Source organism: Periplaneta americana, chromosome 8 (assembly GCF_040183065.1).
Source record: "Periplaneta americana isolate PAMFEO1 chromosome 8, P.americana_PAMFEO1_priV1, whole genome shotgun sequence".
Classification (NCBI taxonomy): Eukaryota; Metazoa; Arthropoda; class Insecta; order Blattodea; family Blattidae; genus Periplaneta; species Periplaneta americana.
This window is the reverse complement of record NC_091124.1, coordinates 22964151-22979964: the sequence shown is the minus strand read 5'-3', so window position 1 is coordinate 22979964 and position 15814 is coordinate 22964151. Positions and strand designations below refer to the sequence as shown.

The following is a 15814-nucleotide window of genomic DNA, read 5'->3' as shown; positions in this document are numbered from 1 at the left end:
CAATCATGATTCGGAAAAGTATTGAAGAAATTAGGATTTCAGAAGCAAGGAAAAAAAATACGTAAAAACCTACAAACCCAGTCCCTAGTCATCAGCAAAGAGCACAGTATCTAAATTTCAAAGGTTGTTGATCATTATTCCTCCAGGAGATCCTAATTGTCAATACTGAATTAATCACCATGTATCAAAAACACTAACAAAGAATCAGTTTCACTTAAAACATAATCATAATCCTTTTGTCACTTGAGTTATTGCTCGTGTTAGTGGCTTCGCAAAATAATGAATATGAAAGCATGTAGCACATAATTTTCTTTGTCAATTTCCCAAACACCTCAGGTCTGACAAAAAAAAAAACTGTTTCCTTAGGAAATATAACTTAAAACCACTGTGTTTTCATTTTACCTTGACAGAATGTTAGTTGTAGCCAGTCCAAAGTCACCAATCTTCACATGGTCATTAGAATCTAAGAAAACATTCACAGGTTTCAGATCCCTATGAATCATGCCCTGCTGATGGATGTGTGTCAGACCTTCAACCATCTCCCTGAATAATCTCCACACTCGTTCTTCATCCTCATACAATCCACTGTCTATTGCAGTTCTGTAAGAAAACAACAATAATGTAGTGTCACGTTACTGCTACACATGCAACTGATATTTAAGACTAACACCTCTAAAAAGAGTAAGGTTACCGTATGTCCTCGTTTTCCTGGACATGTGCTCATTTTCGAGGATTAAATTGCTGTCCGGGAGGAATTTTCAAAATCAACACAAATACAGTTCCTAGCTATGACGAACTTGCTTAGACTGGAGTCTGTTTGGATTTGGAATGTTCGCAATCAAAATTAGAAATAATTCTTCTTATAATACTTAATTTCTCTGAAACAGGGATGTGGAGACATGATGGACTGCTTATTTCATTATTTCATCTTGTGCAAGAAACAATAGAAGAAAAAAAGAACTGTTATAATGGATTTAAAGTTCACGACCATTTTATATCAATTTTTACTTAAAGTCATTATACTTAATGTGCACAAACTGATTAGTAGGTAATGAAATGAACAAAATCCGTCCAATAGTTTTATAGGAGATGGATTGGGTTATTTTACGATACTGTATCAACATCTAAGTTATTTAGCACCTGAATGATATGAAGGTGATAATGCCGGTGAAATGAGTCCGGGGTCCAGCACCGAAAGTTACCCAGCATTTGCTCGTATTAGGTTGAGGGAGAACCCCGGAAAAAACCTCAACCAGGTAACTTGCCCCGACCAGGATTCGAACCTGGGCCACCTGGTTTCGCAGCCAGACGCGCTGACAGTTACTCCACAGGTATGGACAGTTTTATAGGAGAAATTGCTGTGTACGAACATACAGATGATGCCTAAAATCACTTTTTCATTACAAATGATGCTGAAAATATGCATTTAAAAAAATCTCGAAATCAGAAACCCCACCCATCCAAATCTCCATACCGTCTCATATTTTGTATAATGCAAATGTAAAAATGTAGTACAAATACTTATTATGCAGTATAATGAATTTATATATTTGATTTTTACTATCCAGACCTGCGTAAATTGCTGCCTATTGGTTTACTGTGCCTGTCCTAATATTCTCCACTTCATTTCCTGCTTTGTACATCACAGGCCTCACTGTACGTTGTCCTGTAGAAAAATCTGCAGTCTCAATCAAGACATCTGCAGAAACATGTGTTTACAAAGCAGGAAACTTCATCTGGTTGGTAATTTTGTCTCCAACTTTCCCAGTCCAGACAAAGTTAATTTTGTACTAAAAAATCAGTTTTCTTCCTTGGTTTTGATTTTAATTCTATTTTTATTATTGACCATTTTTATATATATATATATATATATATATATATATATATATATATTGATTGTTTAATGAGTTTTATTCTCACATAATTCATGTGCTTTCGAACTGTTTTATATATAAATTTTTTCGTGATTTTAATTATTTTATCTTAATGATTTTTAATGTTTGTTTTCCATCCCTTGTAAATTTACGTACTTGCATATACTGCGTTTTTTCAAGACTGAGGGATAATTACAATTAAAATTTAATGAGGAGATTTTGGACAAAAAAACTCAGATATTGCAAACCTTGTATTTAAAAAGGAATATTTTTATGAAAACAAAATTTTTTTTTGCAACTATTGTTGTGCGAGTTATGACGTCATAGAGTAATGTAATCACAAAAATATTTTGTTTCCATAAAAAAATTTCTTTCTGAATACAAGATTTGACGTGTCTGAGATTTTTGTCCAAAATACTCTCATTCAATTTTAATTGCAACTATGCATTACTTTTGAAAAAAAAAAACCTGTATATAAAATTCTGAGATAAGAACAAAATAATGGTTTATAGCTATGTTGAAATACGTCCTTTATTATTTGAATCTGAAAGTTCACACAATGATGGAACAAACAAAGCATTGCACGACAGCCCATGGAGGGTCAAGTTCTACTAACCAACTGCTGGCCTCATGTCCACATGCTTTAGCAGAAGTGAATGATTATCTATGCAGTATAGGGGTAATGTGTTGTTAGCATGATAATCCTTATCCCAGCTGTTATAGATGACTTGCAGACTGAATTTGTTATTCACTGTAGCTCCCCAAATTCATCACAATATAGGATGACCATTGGTCCCATATACTGGCCTAAATTTTATGAGAAAATTTCTTCTGTAATGAGGATTCGAACCAGCACTCCTTCTATTCCGCAAGGATAAGGCATGACACTCTAGATCACATGGCTACAGCATGGGACATAATGATGAAATATTTAACTTTATAACTTCCCAAGCAATCAACGCAGTTAAATCATAAACCTTATATTAATTAAAGTATATGAATTCTGCTACATGCACAACAAGGGGAGCCACCAAGAAACATATATTTTAACTTTTTCATTTATTTTTCTATTTTCACATGTGTCAGGCCTATTTATTATTAATTAATTCATGTTTTAGAAATGATCATTTCAAGCATCTTTGCACTGCACTAGAAATAAAAGAAATTAATTATATTTTGAAATTTATTCAGGGTCTCTACCGAAAATGTGAAACAAAAATTGGTTACTTTTCAGTTATCACAACTTAATAATTACTCATAAATACGATGAAAAACCATTAATCACATTTCAGTCATGTTGCGATCTGTCTCAGACTTGTTTCTTAAGTTCTCTCATCTTCATTCAATGGACGTGCAGTCAACTTCTCTCCTCCCTTCTAGACTGTATCAGATTCACATATGTAATCACTGACTACCAATCCTTGCAGCTCAGAAAATGGCGCCAAGATTAAATAACTGAAGCAGAATAACAGTCTTTTAAATCCGTTATATTTGTTACCAAATGCTTAAATTAATTACTTTTTGGTTACTTTTATTACCAGTAAACATCATGTTTATTATTAAAATGTATTATTAATCTTGGAAAAAGAGTAAGTATCTGAATTACAACAAACATTTTACATTGTCACAGATAACAGTGGAATTACTCTTAGACATTCAGGTTATGTGCAAAGTAACTGCATAGAGGACAAATCAAAGTTAGGAGCGAGGGGATACATTGGACAGTTTATCTTATTAAATTTTTGTGCACTAAGCTTATTAATTAAAAAGATTCTTTCCACCTGGTTTTGATTTGTTGGACATCTGGCTGTCATTAAAAATTTAAATCATTTTCATATCAGTAAAACTGAAATCATCATTTGAATATATTTGAAGAAATACACTTTGTCCAGAGTATCCCCAGATATGGGGATACATTGGACAGAAATCAAAATATTTTGTGTACAGAAAAAAATGATCATACATGGTCTCTAAATTTCAAATACAATAATACTAACAAACTACAACTAAATTCACATATGTACAATCATCACAATACATTATTGGATACAAAATGGCATGAAATCAAAGTCAAAATAGGTCATATTTTCAAAACGCTTTTTGTTGTCTTTGATAGGTTCAGGTAACTTCAGCACAGTCTCCTCGTATGACACAAATGAAACTGGCTCATCAGTTTCAATGAACCGATTAGAAGCAATCTGACGTTTGAAAAATTTCACATCATATCCATCCACGGCACGATTAACAATTTGGGCTACATAATTTCTTGAAGTGTTTTTGCCACTAACTCTGACAATTACAAAATCGCCAGAATGTAGGGAGTAAATGGGTTCAACTTCATTTTCATGTGAGTCTTGATCTGAGTCAGAGGTATTCTCACCAACTTCCTCTAAAGATGATGAAGACCTCTGACGAACTCTCCTCTTCTCTGCCTGTTTTCCCTTTGAGTTTTTACACTTCCGTTCTGCGATCTCATTTTTTTCTGGAGAATCTGTTGCTATCATACAACGACCCCTTTTTCGCCCACGACAGGACAATTTGCGAGATGGTGCTTTTGGAAAGGGTCTTACTTCTTCAGGACTGACATATGCATTTTCGGTTGTCGAAGATGTTGGAGTTTCTAATGTTCTAGAGCTGACAACTGAAGTAATTATAGCATCTTCTACTTTAGATCCTGCTTGTTCTTCTGCAATTGATCCTGGAGAACTTTGATGGTTCAAAAGCACTGGAGGTGGGCGATCTGATACTACAGATGACAAGAAATGTTCATCGGAGAATATATTTCGGTCAAATGGAGAAATTCCACAAGATTTAAATCCCGATTTAATGATTTCTGGGATTGCTGCTCTGTCCCATGCAGTTGCACTCATCCGTGGTAATTCAAAGATTGTCACACTTTCATTTGGATGACTAAGGTGCCAGGCGTTAATTGCTTCATTGAAGAATTTCTTGAAAGGACCAAACACGCAGCGGTCCAGGGGATGAAGCTTATTGGATGTGTGTGGTGGAAGGGTCAAGATGGTAATGCCATTTCCCTTGCAATAATCTAGGCCTTCTACACTCAAGTGGGACTCATGATTATCCATGATCAGCAACACCGGATTTCCATTTGAACAACGTACATTTTCTTTAAAAAATATCAAAACGTTCAAGAAATTTTCTGCTGTCATCCAACCTGACTTGTGGACAAGACCCAAAGCCCCTGTAGGTGCACCAGCCATCATGCGTGCTTTGTCAAAGCGAACGCGGGGGAATATCCACACAGGAGGTAGGGCATTCCCATTTGCGCAAATGATAACAACTTGTGTCGTAAGTTCACCCCGCTCCCTGGAAGTCACTTGTCCTACCTGTTTTTCACCTTTTTTTTGCGATTACTTTTACCACAGGTGGTACAGTGTTCAAGCCAGTCTCATCTAAATTGAAAATCTGATGCGGCATGAATTTATGTCTCTGCAGCACAATGTCCAACTTATCAAAGAACTGGCCCACTGTTACTCTATTGAATGCCTGCATTCTGGTTAGACTTGTAGCTTCTGGTGTTCTGATTGAGAGTGCTGGGTGTCTTTTCAAAAATGCTGAGAACCAATCCAAACCAGCCTCCTTATTTGCTTCCCAAGATGCAGGTATTGTCATCAGTTCATTCTTTTTAGCATATTCGAAAGCCAATCGTCTTGTTTGTTTTGGTGTCAGCCCATAAAACATAGCTGAACATGACAACAAATAATCAGCAAGAGCTTCTTCCATGTGACCTGGAATTACTTGACGATTCTTAAAATTGGACTTGAAATTAATTGAATCAAACCCAACCTCCCTTGATTTCTTCACATACATTGCCAAGCGGGATTTTTTGACACCATGCTGTTCTGCAGAAGCTCGCAGAGATATATTATTATGTAATACATCATCAACTGCTGCTTTAATATCCGCCTCAGAAAACTCACGATCTGTTTTTCTTGTGTAGACTCGAGGCATCTGCAGACAAATAAAGTAAATAGTTCATTGATCTAATGTAGATATATTTAAAAAATATAAAAAAGAATATTAATTTAAGGGGATACATTGGACATCACTGTCCAATATATCCCCATGTTCTGGTTTGGTACTTTTTTTCCTTTTCTTTCACAAAGGATTTCAACCTTGCTAAAGCATTATACATGAAATGAATTCTCATAATATCCACAAATGTAAAACGTTATAACTTGCACTATGATTTGAAAAGAAACTATTTAATAGAGAATAGCACTTACCTAAAGATTTACATCAAAACTACGAAAAACTGGAAAATGCTGCTGTTCGAAAATCTTCATTGTACTTCTGGTCAAAAACATTGTACTTTCATAAGATATGAACAAATGAATATCTCTGGTCATTGATGCCAACATGGAAGATCATATAGAGGGAAATTTGCATATGTCCATTGTATCCCCATGTCCACTGTATCCCCTCTCTCCCCTACAGCTTAATAAATTAGACAAAAATAATAATAAACATTATGCTGCAAACTCCCTTCTATTTTCATGTAAACAAGTCTGTAGTGATGTTGCAATAGCCTGCATAACCCTGCAATGTGGGAGAAATCTCTTACTAGAAGGGCTCCTAAATTCTTGTCATTTTTTTCTTTTCTAATTTCTCACGTTCTTCTATTCTAAAACTGATATCAGTCTGCACGATATAAGGCATGCGTGACATGAAAGTTAATTTATTGTATGCAACTGTCTAAAACAGTAATTATAGCAGACTTACCTTAACGTACTCTTTTCACAAAATTCCATTTGGATGTACATAAACTGGATTTCTTTGCAATCTATATCAATAGAATCTTTATTTGCTTCAGAGTTACCATCACCCTTACTGCATGAATCTGTTTGAGACTCTATATTCGAAGATGATGTAGTTATCACTTCATCCTTCTCAAATACAATTCCATCTGAAGAATCCGATCGAGGCCTGAAAAAAATTAATCTCGCTAGGAATTAACATCAAACTATAAGACCCTTTCAACACAGCATCAATGTTATTATAACTTACAACTACGTAAAATTATGATATTAACACTGAATTGAAAGCTATGAAATACAACAATAATATTTTACAAATGAGAGAGATGGTATGCCAAAAAGACCTTTTTCATTATAAGGAATCCTACAAATGTGTATTTGGATTAAAATCCTGAAATCGATACAATTGATTTCACACTAATTTTTTTTAATTGATCATTATTATTTTCTTTAAATAAACTGCACATTCTAAATTTAAAATCCTAGAGTATGAAGTTAACATGGGAGAACTATACACGCATGAAAAATTTCATAATAGCATCTAAGTACTTTTTGAATTATCACGTAAAAGCTCTCTGGTTGAATTATGCGTCAGTGGCTGACCATGACAATATCTTTGAAAAATATTGGAGTGCAAGAGGTCAAATGACTTTATTGTCAAACGTCTGGCATTAAAAAATAACAACAACATGTACGTATGTTGTTGTTGTTTTCTAATGCCAGGCATTTGACAATAAAGTCATTTGACCTCTTGCACTCCAATATTTTTCAAAGATATTGTCATGATTAGCCACTGACGCACAGATTTTGAGATGTTCTGAATCCAATATGTATGTATGTATGTATGTATGTATGTATGTATGTAATGTAATGTATGTATGTAATGTATGTATGTATGTATGTATGTATGTATGTATGTATGTATGTAATGTAATGTATGTAATGTAATGTATGTATGTATGTATGTATGTATGTATTGTAATGTATGTATGTATGTATCTATGTAATGTATGTATGTATGTATGTATGTATATATGTATGTATGTATGTATGTATGTAATGTATGTATGTAATGTATGTATTATTTATGTATTATGTATGTATGTATGTATGTATGTATGTAATGTAATGTATGTATGTATGTAATGTATGTCTGTCTGTCTGTCTGTCTGTCTGTATGTATGTATGTATGTGTCTAATGGTCATGAGTTAGACTTTATTTCAATCTCAAAATAGTTCCCTTGAAATGACTCATCCTGTATTCTTATCTTACAGATGTTAACAATAATTTTCAGAAAGTTGCAATAGAGCTAAAACAGCTTAGCAGCCTTTCAATCAAGGATGTATACTTCAGTCGTGTATAGAATAAAGATTTTTTTTAAATAAATATAGGTATTTGCTACTATAGGATATGGCAAGCACAAAATAAAACCATAGGTTGAAATACACCCAAAACTGAGAGAGATAAAAATCCTTGTAGGCAGAGATATTAGAAAAGTCAATTGTTTACTAAATGTAATATTGATACATACAAGAAACTAATCCAGTCGTCTTCATCATCAGAACTGTCGTCTGAACTAGCACTTTCTTCGAGCAAGATGCTTGCTCTGGACTCATATGACACGCTCCACTCCACACTCACATCCTTCATGGGTGGTGCTAACCTCTCGACGTCATCAGAGAGAACTAACTAGACAACAAAAACTCTCTCAGATCACAGAGCCACTCATTATTCCCAATATGAGTTACACTAAATAAATGAGGTTTGTACAACTCATGTAATATGTTAACAAATGGGTGAAGGAGCCTTATGGGTGAAGGGCCATTTGGAAAGTAAGGACCAGTCGACCATTAAACAGAAAAAAAAAAAGGTAAAACAAATGTTATATTGCTTCTAAAGCTGCTTGTACACAATCAAATTTTTGTCAAATTCAACCTTCACAACACTTGCCAATACTCTACAACTTTTACTTTCAAATTACTTACAATATCTTAAAAGTCTTTGATTGTCTTGAAAGTAAATAAAAACATGTTCTAACTGATCAAAGACTTGACAATTCTTTGAAGGAAATGACCAATGGTACTCGAAACTATTACAGCACCAAAAATCACAAAAAATATGACATTCTGGCCTAGAGATGTTGTTTCCAAGTTAATTCAATTATGTGGATTAAACTCATGCCTGTATGCCATGGGTTCAGTGGATTACCACAATAAAATGAAAAATCCATTTTGAATCTTGCGTACACTACTTTTAACACTTGAATATAATTAATTGATTAACTAGTGGACTTACTCGTGTTAATTATGTAAGATTTGTGCGGCTTACAGCTGTTTCAGTGCTTCACGCACCATCCTCAGAGCCTACTAGATCGCGGCGTCATCTCGAACTTCTCTGCCTGTTATGTGGGTGTGTTTGATTGTTGAAAGGTGTTGAAGAGTGGAGTCAAATAGTGTGTGTGTGTACTGAAATTGATCTGTGTGTTGAGAATTTGATCGGGGTGTGTTTTAGTGTGTTTGTATATTTCGTATTGTTCTAGTGTGTTGAGTTTTTGGTTCTTGGGTTGTATGTGTAGGATTTCCATGTCCGTATTTATGTTATTGTATGTATGGTTAGCATACATCTACATACGCGGATCACATAACCAATGCTAACCATACATACAATAACATAAATACGGACATGGAAATCCTACACATACAACCCAAGAACCAAAAACTCAACACACTAGAACAATACGAAATATACAAACACACTAAAACACACCCCGATCAAATTCTCAACACACAGATCAATTTCAGTACACACACACACTATTTGACTCCACTCTTCAACACCTTTCAACAATCAAACACACCCACATAACAGGCAGAGAAGTTCGAGATGATGCCGTGATCTAGTAGGCTCTGAGGATGGTGCGTGAAGCACTGAAGCAGCTGTAAGCCGCACAAATCTTACATAATTAACACGAGTAAGTCCACTAGTTAATCAATTAATTAAAATGAAACAACATATATGATAAGACTTTCTTGTGTTAAATTCCAACGTACCTTGTTTACATGTTTCGACCTTTTATAGGCAATCCTCAGAACTGGTAGTTGTTGGTCTTGGTGCAAGAGGCACCAAGACCAACAACGACCAGTTCTGAGGATGACCCATAAAAGGTCGAAACATGTAAACAAGGTACATTAGAATTTAACACAAGAAAATTTTATCATACATATTCCGAAGTGATACAGTGTTAAATGTTATGTAATCAAGATGTAGAAAAAACATAATGCATACGAGGAATCTGCAAGGCAGATTTCTCGAGTTAAGCACCAATACATGTATTTTTTTAATGAAGAAAATTCTAACCTATAATCTAGGCAAGTACTAATCAACTAATCATAAATATTTTGTTTTAAAACAATATGCAATTATAATATTCTTCGTTTTAGGGTACAATGCAGTTAAGTAATACAAATACTGTTTTGTACAGTCTAATTATTCTCCAAAGGATTTACATATTTATACAGTAATATATGGTAGAGAGGCCTATATAGGTTACAATGAACTGAAGCATATGTTTTAAAATCTTGCCAAATCTTCAGCAATATGAAACAGTTTTTGACAAATCTTTTTCAATATTGACCAATCTTTGAGAAGTTTTCTTGTAAAGTATTGAATTGGAAGAAAAACTTGATCCTGTACAAGCAGCTATAATCTCACTTACAACTATTATGATTTTTATAAACAATCGTCATAACAATTGAAATATTTATCATAGTGTGGTAGGAGCTTGAAAGAGAACACGAGCTAGAAGAAAGAAGATGATTTCGAAATGACATATAATCATATGAACTCACAAAGTGACACACAGCTTCCCATGATTTACTTTAAAATACTCAAACTCTTCAGCGTATGACTCTTAGTTCATCAGGGAGGGGAAACAAAATCAGGGTTCATTAATCCTAACACAGAGAATAACAACTAGAGACCTAACATTCTAAATGTACTAAGTGCCACTTTTTCAAATTTCATTTTATTCAACCTAAGGAAGGAACATCCATATGAGAATATCACACTAAATTGTCTTTGTCATAGTTCAACTGTATGTGATTCATTTGTGCGCCAAAAGACGGTGTTGAACGAATCTCAACAAGCATTGTGCAGTGTTTTTTCATCAAATTGTCAGGAAGTTGTTTTTGACAATTAGCACATTTAGAATGTTAGGTCCACATTTGCTGTTCACAGAAAGGAAATGATTAAGGACATTTAATGTTACCGGTACGTAAAAATATAGTAATTACAATAATGCGTATTCAGTTTACATCAGTTAACAATAAGCACACGGAAAATGGAAGAAATCCAAAATCCAGGACACTAGCAAACAACAATAAGCACAAAAATACAACTTTGATATTTCTACAAAAATTATAGTGTTTCTAATAATAATCTGACCACGAATTATACAGTGCGTTTCAAGAGAAATAGTAAATATGTTAAGGGGTGATAGTATGGACTACTCTCAGCAAAAATATTCATAAACACATGTGTCCAGTTTTCAATGGTTGCAGAGATATAGCTGTTTGAATTTGAAGGGTTTGTGGGAAAAACTATGAATGTCACATTCCTGTTAAGGATTAGATAATGATCTAATTGAGTCTGTAACTGCAAGATGTATTGCTGTTACTATAGAAAATAAAGGAAAGGATTACTGTATTCGTGGTGGTAATTCTCCTTTTTACCAGTTTTCATAAGAACAACACTAAATTTTGTAGTGATCCATTGAATTAAATAATGACATCAACCTTAACAGAATTGTGACATTCATCGTTTTTCCTGCAAACCCTTCATTTCATGCATAACAAACATTTCAGGTCAAGACAAACGACTTAATAATTGCATTTATTGCTTATTTACATGGTGTCATTACATTCTGCAGTACAATGCACTTTTCCACTCTATTGATAACAGTAAGTGTTGTTCTTCTGAGATCATCTTGTTGTTCTTTTATGACAACAATAAACATAATGCGAGCAACCAATTCGTCTTTATGTTTACTTTGTTTTTTTGTACTCTTCGTCTTTCATCCACCTTCACACACAAAAATCGACAGGAGTAAGGTCTGGGGACCTTGATGGCCAACAGACGTGACCCCTGTGACAAATCCATCATTTGGAGAAGGTGAGATTTCGATGTCACCTGATGGCTAAAATATACAGGGATTTCCATAATGCTAAAGAACATGTCCATCCTTGAAGCCAAGGAAACTACAAGCAGATGTTTCTCTACACCCATTACGAACAGTGCTGTCATCAGATGATCTCAGAAGAGCAACACATACTATTCCTTTGTATGTAGACATTCTTCATTCCTTCATATTATTTATACTTGTTTATATGAACTTTTTTTTTTTTTTTACTCAAATAGTACACACTACCTCCTCCTAAAATATTTACTATTCCTTGTGAATCACCCTGTATAAACTAGCATTTGTATTTTATCATGTTCTTACATTGCATAAGATATTTTAATAGAATTTAGTGTAGTAATGATTCAATCAAATATTTATCAAGTGTTATTCTATACAACAACATTCAGATAACAATGGTTGTATTATGGCTGGAGCTTCAAAACACTGTACTGTGTAACTCATATATGAAAATTAGACATGGTGCAAATTATTTTTTTTTCAATTAACCATTTATTTCAGGTGGTTCATTTTTTAGTTGATTATTTAACGACGCTGTATCAACTATTGCGTTATTTAGCGTCTATGGGATTTGACAGCTAGATGAGGCCGAGAATTCGCCATAGATTATCTGACATTTGCCTTACTGTTGGGGAAAAACTCGAAACAACCCCAACCAAGTAATCAGTCCAAGTGGGAATTGAACCCACACCCGAGTGCAACTCCAGATCAGCAGACAAGCACATCAGCCAACCGAGCTATGCCAGTGGCTGCTCTTCATTGCAACAGATCATCAGGGCTCCATTTCCAAGAAAAATGTACTAGAAACACTTCATATATAACACAATGCTCAATTTTACTGACCTTGTTAGAATTGAATTTACTGATGCGGCTTGGAGCTGGAGACGGAGTGATGCTACCGAATGCAGATGCAGGCTCGATGGTGGCACTCTCTATCCAAGAGTTGAAGTATCGCACCACATTTTCATGGTTCAGACGAGAAAGAAGCTTCACTTCACGCGTTATTTTCCTATTCAGCTGTTTATTCTTGGGATTTAACTCAATACGCTTTATAGCATATACTCCACCATCTAATTTGTTACGAACCTAATATCAAATAAGATATAAAATAAAAAATACCCTCATGCACACAAACTGCAGAAACATTAGAACTCTGTGCATACAGAGCACGTTTTGGTATGGGAGAAATCGTTTGGGTGAACAGAGCAGCAGAATTTTGGATGGCGAAATTCAGATGGAGAGAGGAAGAGATAGAGTATGAAAGAGATGGAGAGAGAGAGAGCGAGAGAGAGAGAGAGTGGGAGGAAAGAAGTGAGAGGTAATGTAGGAGAGACAAAAGAGGGGAAGATGGGAAGGAAGGAAAGAAAGGGAAAGAGCAAAAAACTGACAGCACATAACATATCAGGAATGTCTGAAAATTAAGATTCAGCCAGCAAATAATAATAATAATAATAATAATAATAATAATAATAATAATAATAATAATAATAATAATAACAGTAGTAACGGTAATAATAATAATAATAATAATAATAATAATAGTAGTAGTAACGGTAATAATAATAATAATGAAATAATACTAATAATAATAATGATAATAATATTGATGATCATAATAATAATAATAATAATAATAATAATAATAATAATGATAATAATAATAATCATCATCATCATCACAATCATAATGATAATAATACGTTAATAATCATAATGACAATAATAATAATAATAATAATAATAATAATATTGATAATAGAAATTAATAATCATAATGATGATGGTTATAATAATAATAATAATAATAATAATAATAATAATAATAATAATAATAATAATAATCCTTAGGACAACTAGAAAATGGGACTATGGAAACAACTTCACAGAACTAGCTGACTTGTAATGGATTGCAAGAAGGGCAATGGACAAAATATTCAATACTGATAACATAAAATAATAATAAAAAAAAAAAGAAGTCTACTGCGCACAACAACATAATTTGCAAATACGAAGTTAAATATATCCTAAAATATACATTGCAAACACAACAACAACAAGAATAATAATAATAATAATAATAATAATAATAATAATAATAATAACAATAATAATAATGGCGGCCGGGTAGCTCAGTTGGTAGAGCAGCTGGCTACGGACTGGAAGGTCCGGGGTTCGATCCCAGGTGGTGACAGGATTTTTTCTCGTTGCCAAACTTTCAGAATGGCCCCGAGGTTCACTCAACCTCCTATAAAATTGAGTACCGGGTCTTTCCCGGCGGTAAAAGGTGGTCAGAGCGTGGTGCCGACCACACCACCTCATTCTATCGCCGAGGTCATGGAAAGCATGGGGCTCTACCTCCATGCCCCCCAAGTTACGGGGATACCTTTACCTTTACAATAATAATAATAATAATAATAATAATAATACTTAATAAAGATATTGATCACAATAGTGATCATGATAATAATAAAGATAGCAACAGTAGCAGCAGACAATAAATATACTGATCAGGATAGTGATCGTAATAATAAAGGCGGCGGCAGCAACAACAGCAGGAGTAGTAATAAAAGAAATACCTTTAACACATCTCCAAAGGCACCCTTTCCTAACCACTTTAAAACTTCAAACTCGTTTTGAATTCTGGATTGACCTTTGGGATTAGCTGGTAAAAATAAATGTATATCAGAATCTGGTTCTTCATCTTCTGCTTCTTCTGTATTCTTTCTCTGTAAGAGAATAAATTCAAGACATTAGACACAAAAACTGTAATAATTCAAGATACACAGAGACTGCAGCATGTAGTCTAACTGACGATCTGAAATGAATATTAGAACCTGTCGAGCTGTGTGTTAAATATTAATAATTAGCACTTCTACCTGCTTTTCCTCCGTACTTCGCTGAGGACTCATTCCATGTTCTACAGGACTCTTAACAAACTGGTGATCCAGTAGCTGTTCGGCACTCCACCTTTGTCGTTCATCTTTCAATAGGCACCTAGCAAAAAATCAAGAGTGTGCGACATCACAAAACTTACATCCTGGCCTACATAGCAACATAATGTTCTCACTCCCTTCCATATGCAAACATTGCTGTGCAATGTGAATACTCACTTGGAGAGAAAATCCCTGAGATCAGGTTGAAGTGCATTTGGTATTTCAGGTACGATGTCATGGATGATGCAACCCTTAATGAGAGATAACATGAGAATTCCAAAACGATAGATATCAGCTTTCTTGCCTCCACGACCAAGAGATGGAGGGTAAATATTCTCAGTCTTTCCATTTACAGATGCTTGGAATATATCTGACAGCCGTTTATCTATGCTATAATCTCCAACCTTCACGACACCTGAAATAAAAATCAAAATAAGTTCACACTGTCTAACATATCCTTAATAATTCACAAGTGTTACAACTGGGATATTTCAAACTATTAGCTCACCAGACTTGTCGACAAATACGCTGGTGTCTCGAAGATCTTTATGGACAACATTATTCTTGTGCAGGAAATATAATGCACACATAATCCCAACTGCATAATGTCGTAACAGGTCTACATCTACAGGCAAGTTTTCCGTAAGGTAGAAGGCTAAATTTATACCTATTACAAGTTCCTGAAACAGAAAGCAGCCTGTGAGATTGAGTTTTCAATTAGCCTGAGCAAGAGCTATTCAAGCAGCAGGACTAAAGCAATATATGGCCTCTTTGCAACTTTTGCAAGAGGTGTATGTAAACTTTATTTAATTTTTTCTTTTCTACTTTCCAGTATAATTTTCCCTAACATTCTTTGGTACAGAGAAGTGGATCATTTCTGTTTTGTGATAGCAATAATGCCTAAGACGTTGACAGTGGAGTCACTATATACAGCAGAAGATGTGATCATGTGATCATCTACTTTAATTTTCTTTGCGCGCACACACGCACGCACACACACACATTCTATCTCTCTCTCTCTGTGATTTTCC

General features: G+C 34.4%; 1 protein-coding gene across 1 annotated transcript in view; it reads right to left on the bottom strand.

The window, feature by feature from the left end:
- Gcn2 (eukaryotic translation initiation factor 2 alpha kinase Gcn2) overlaps positions 1-15814 on the bottom strand; it is a 69984-nt gene that overhangs the window by 32585 nt on the left and 21585 nt on the right. The window contains exons 9-16 of the mRNA XM_069832211.1: positions 15292-15463; positions 14961-15198; positions 14727-14844; positions 14427-14576; positions 12694-12936; positions 8185-8342; positions 6618-6821; positions 403-600 (exon numbers count right to left, since the gene is read on the bottom strand). Coding sequence (XP_069688312.1) covers positions 403-600; positions 6618-6821; positions 8185-8342; positions 12694-12936; positions 14427-14576; positions 14727-14844; positions 14961-15198; positions 15292-15463 — 1481 coding nt within the window. The remainder of the gene's footprint in view (positions 1-402; positions 601-6617; positions 6822-8184; positions 8343-12693; positions 12937-14426; positions 14577-14726; positions 14845-14960; positions 15199-15291; positions 15464-15814) is intronic.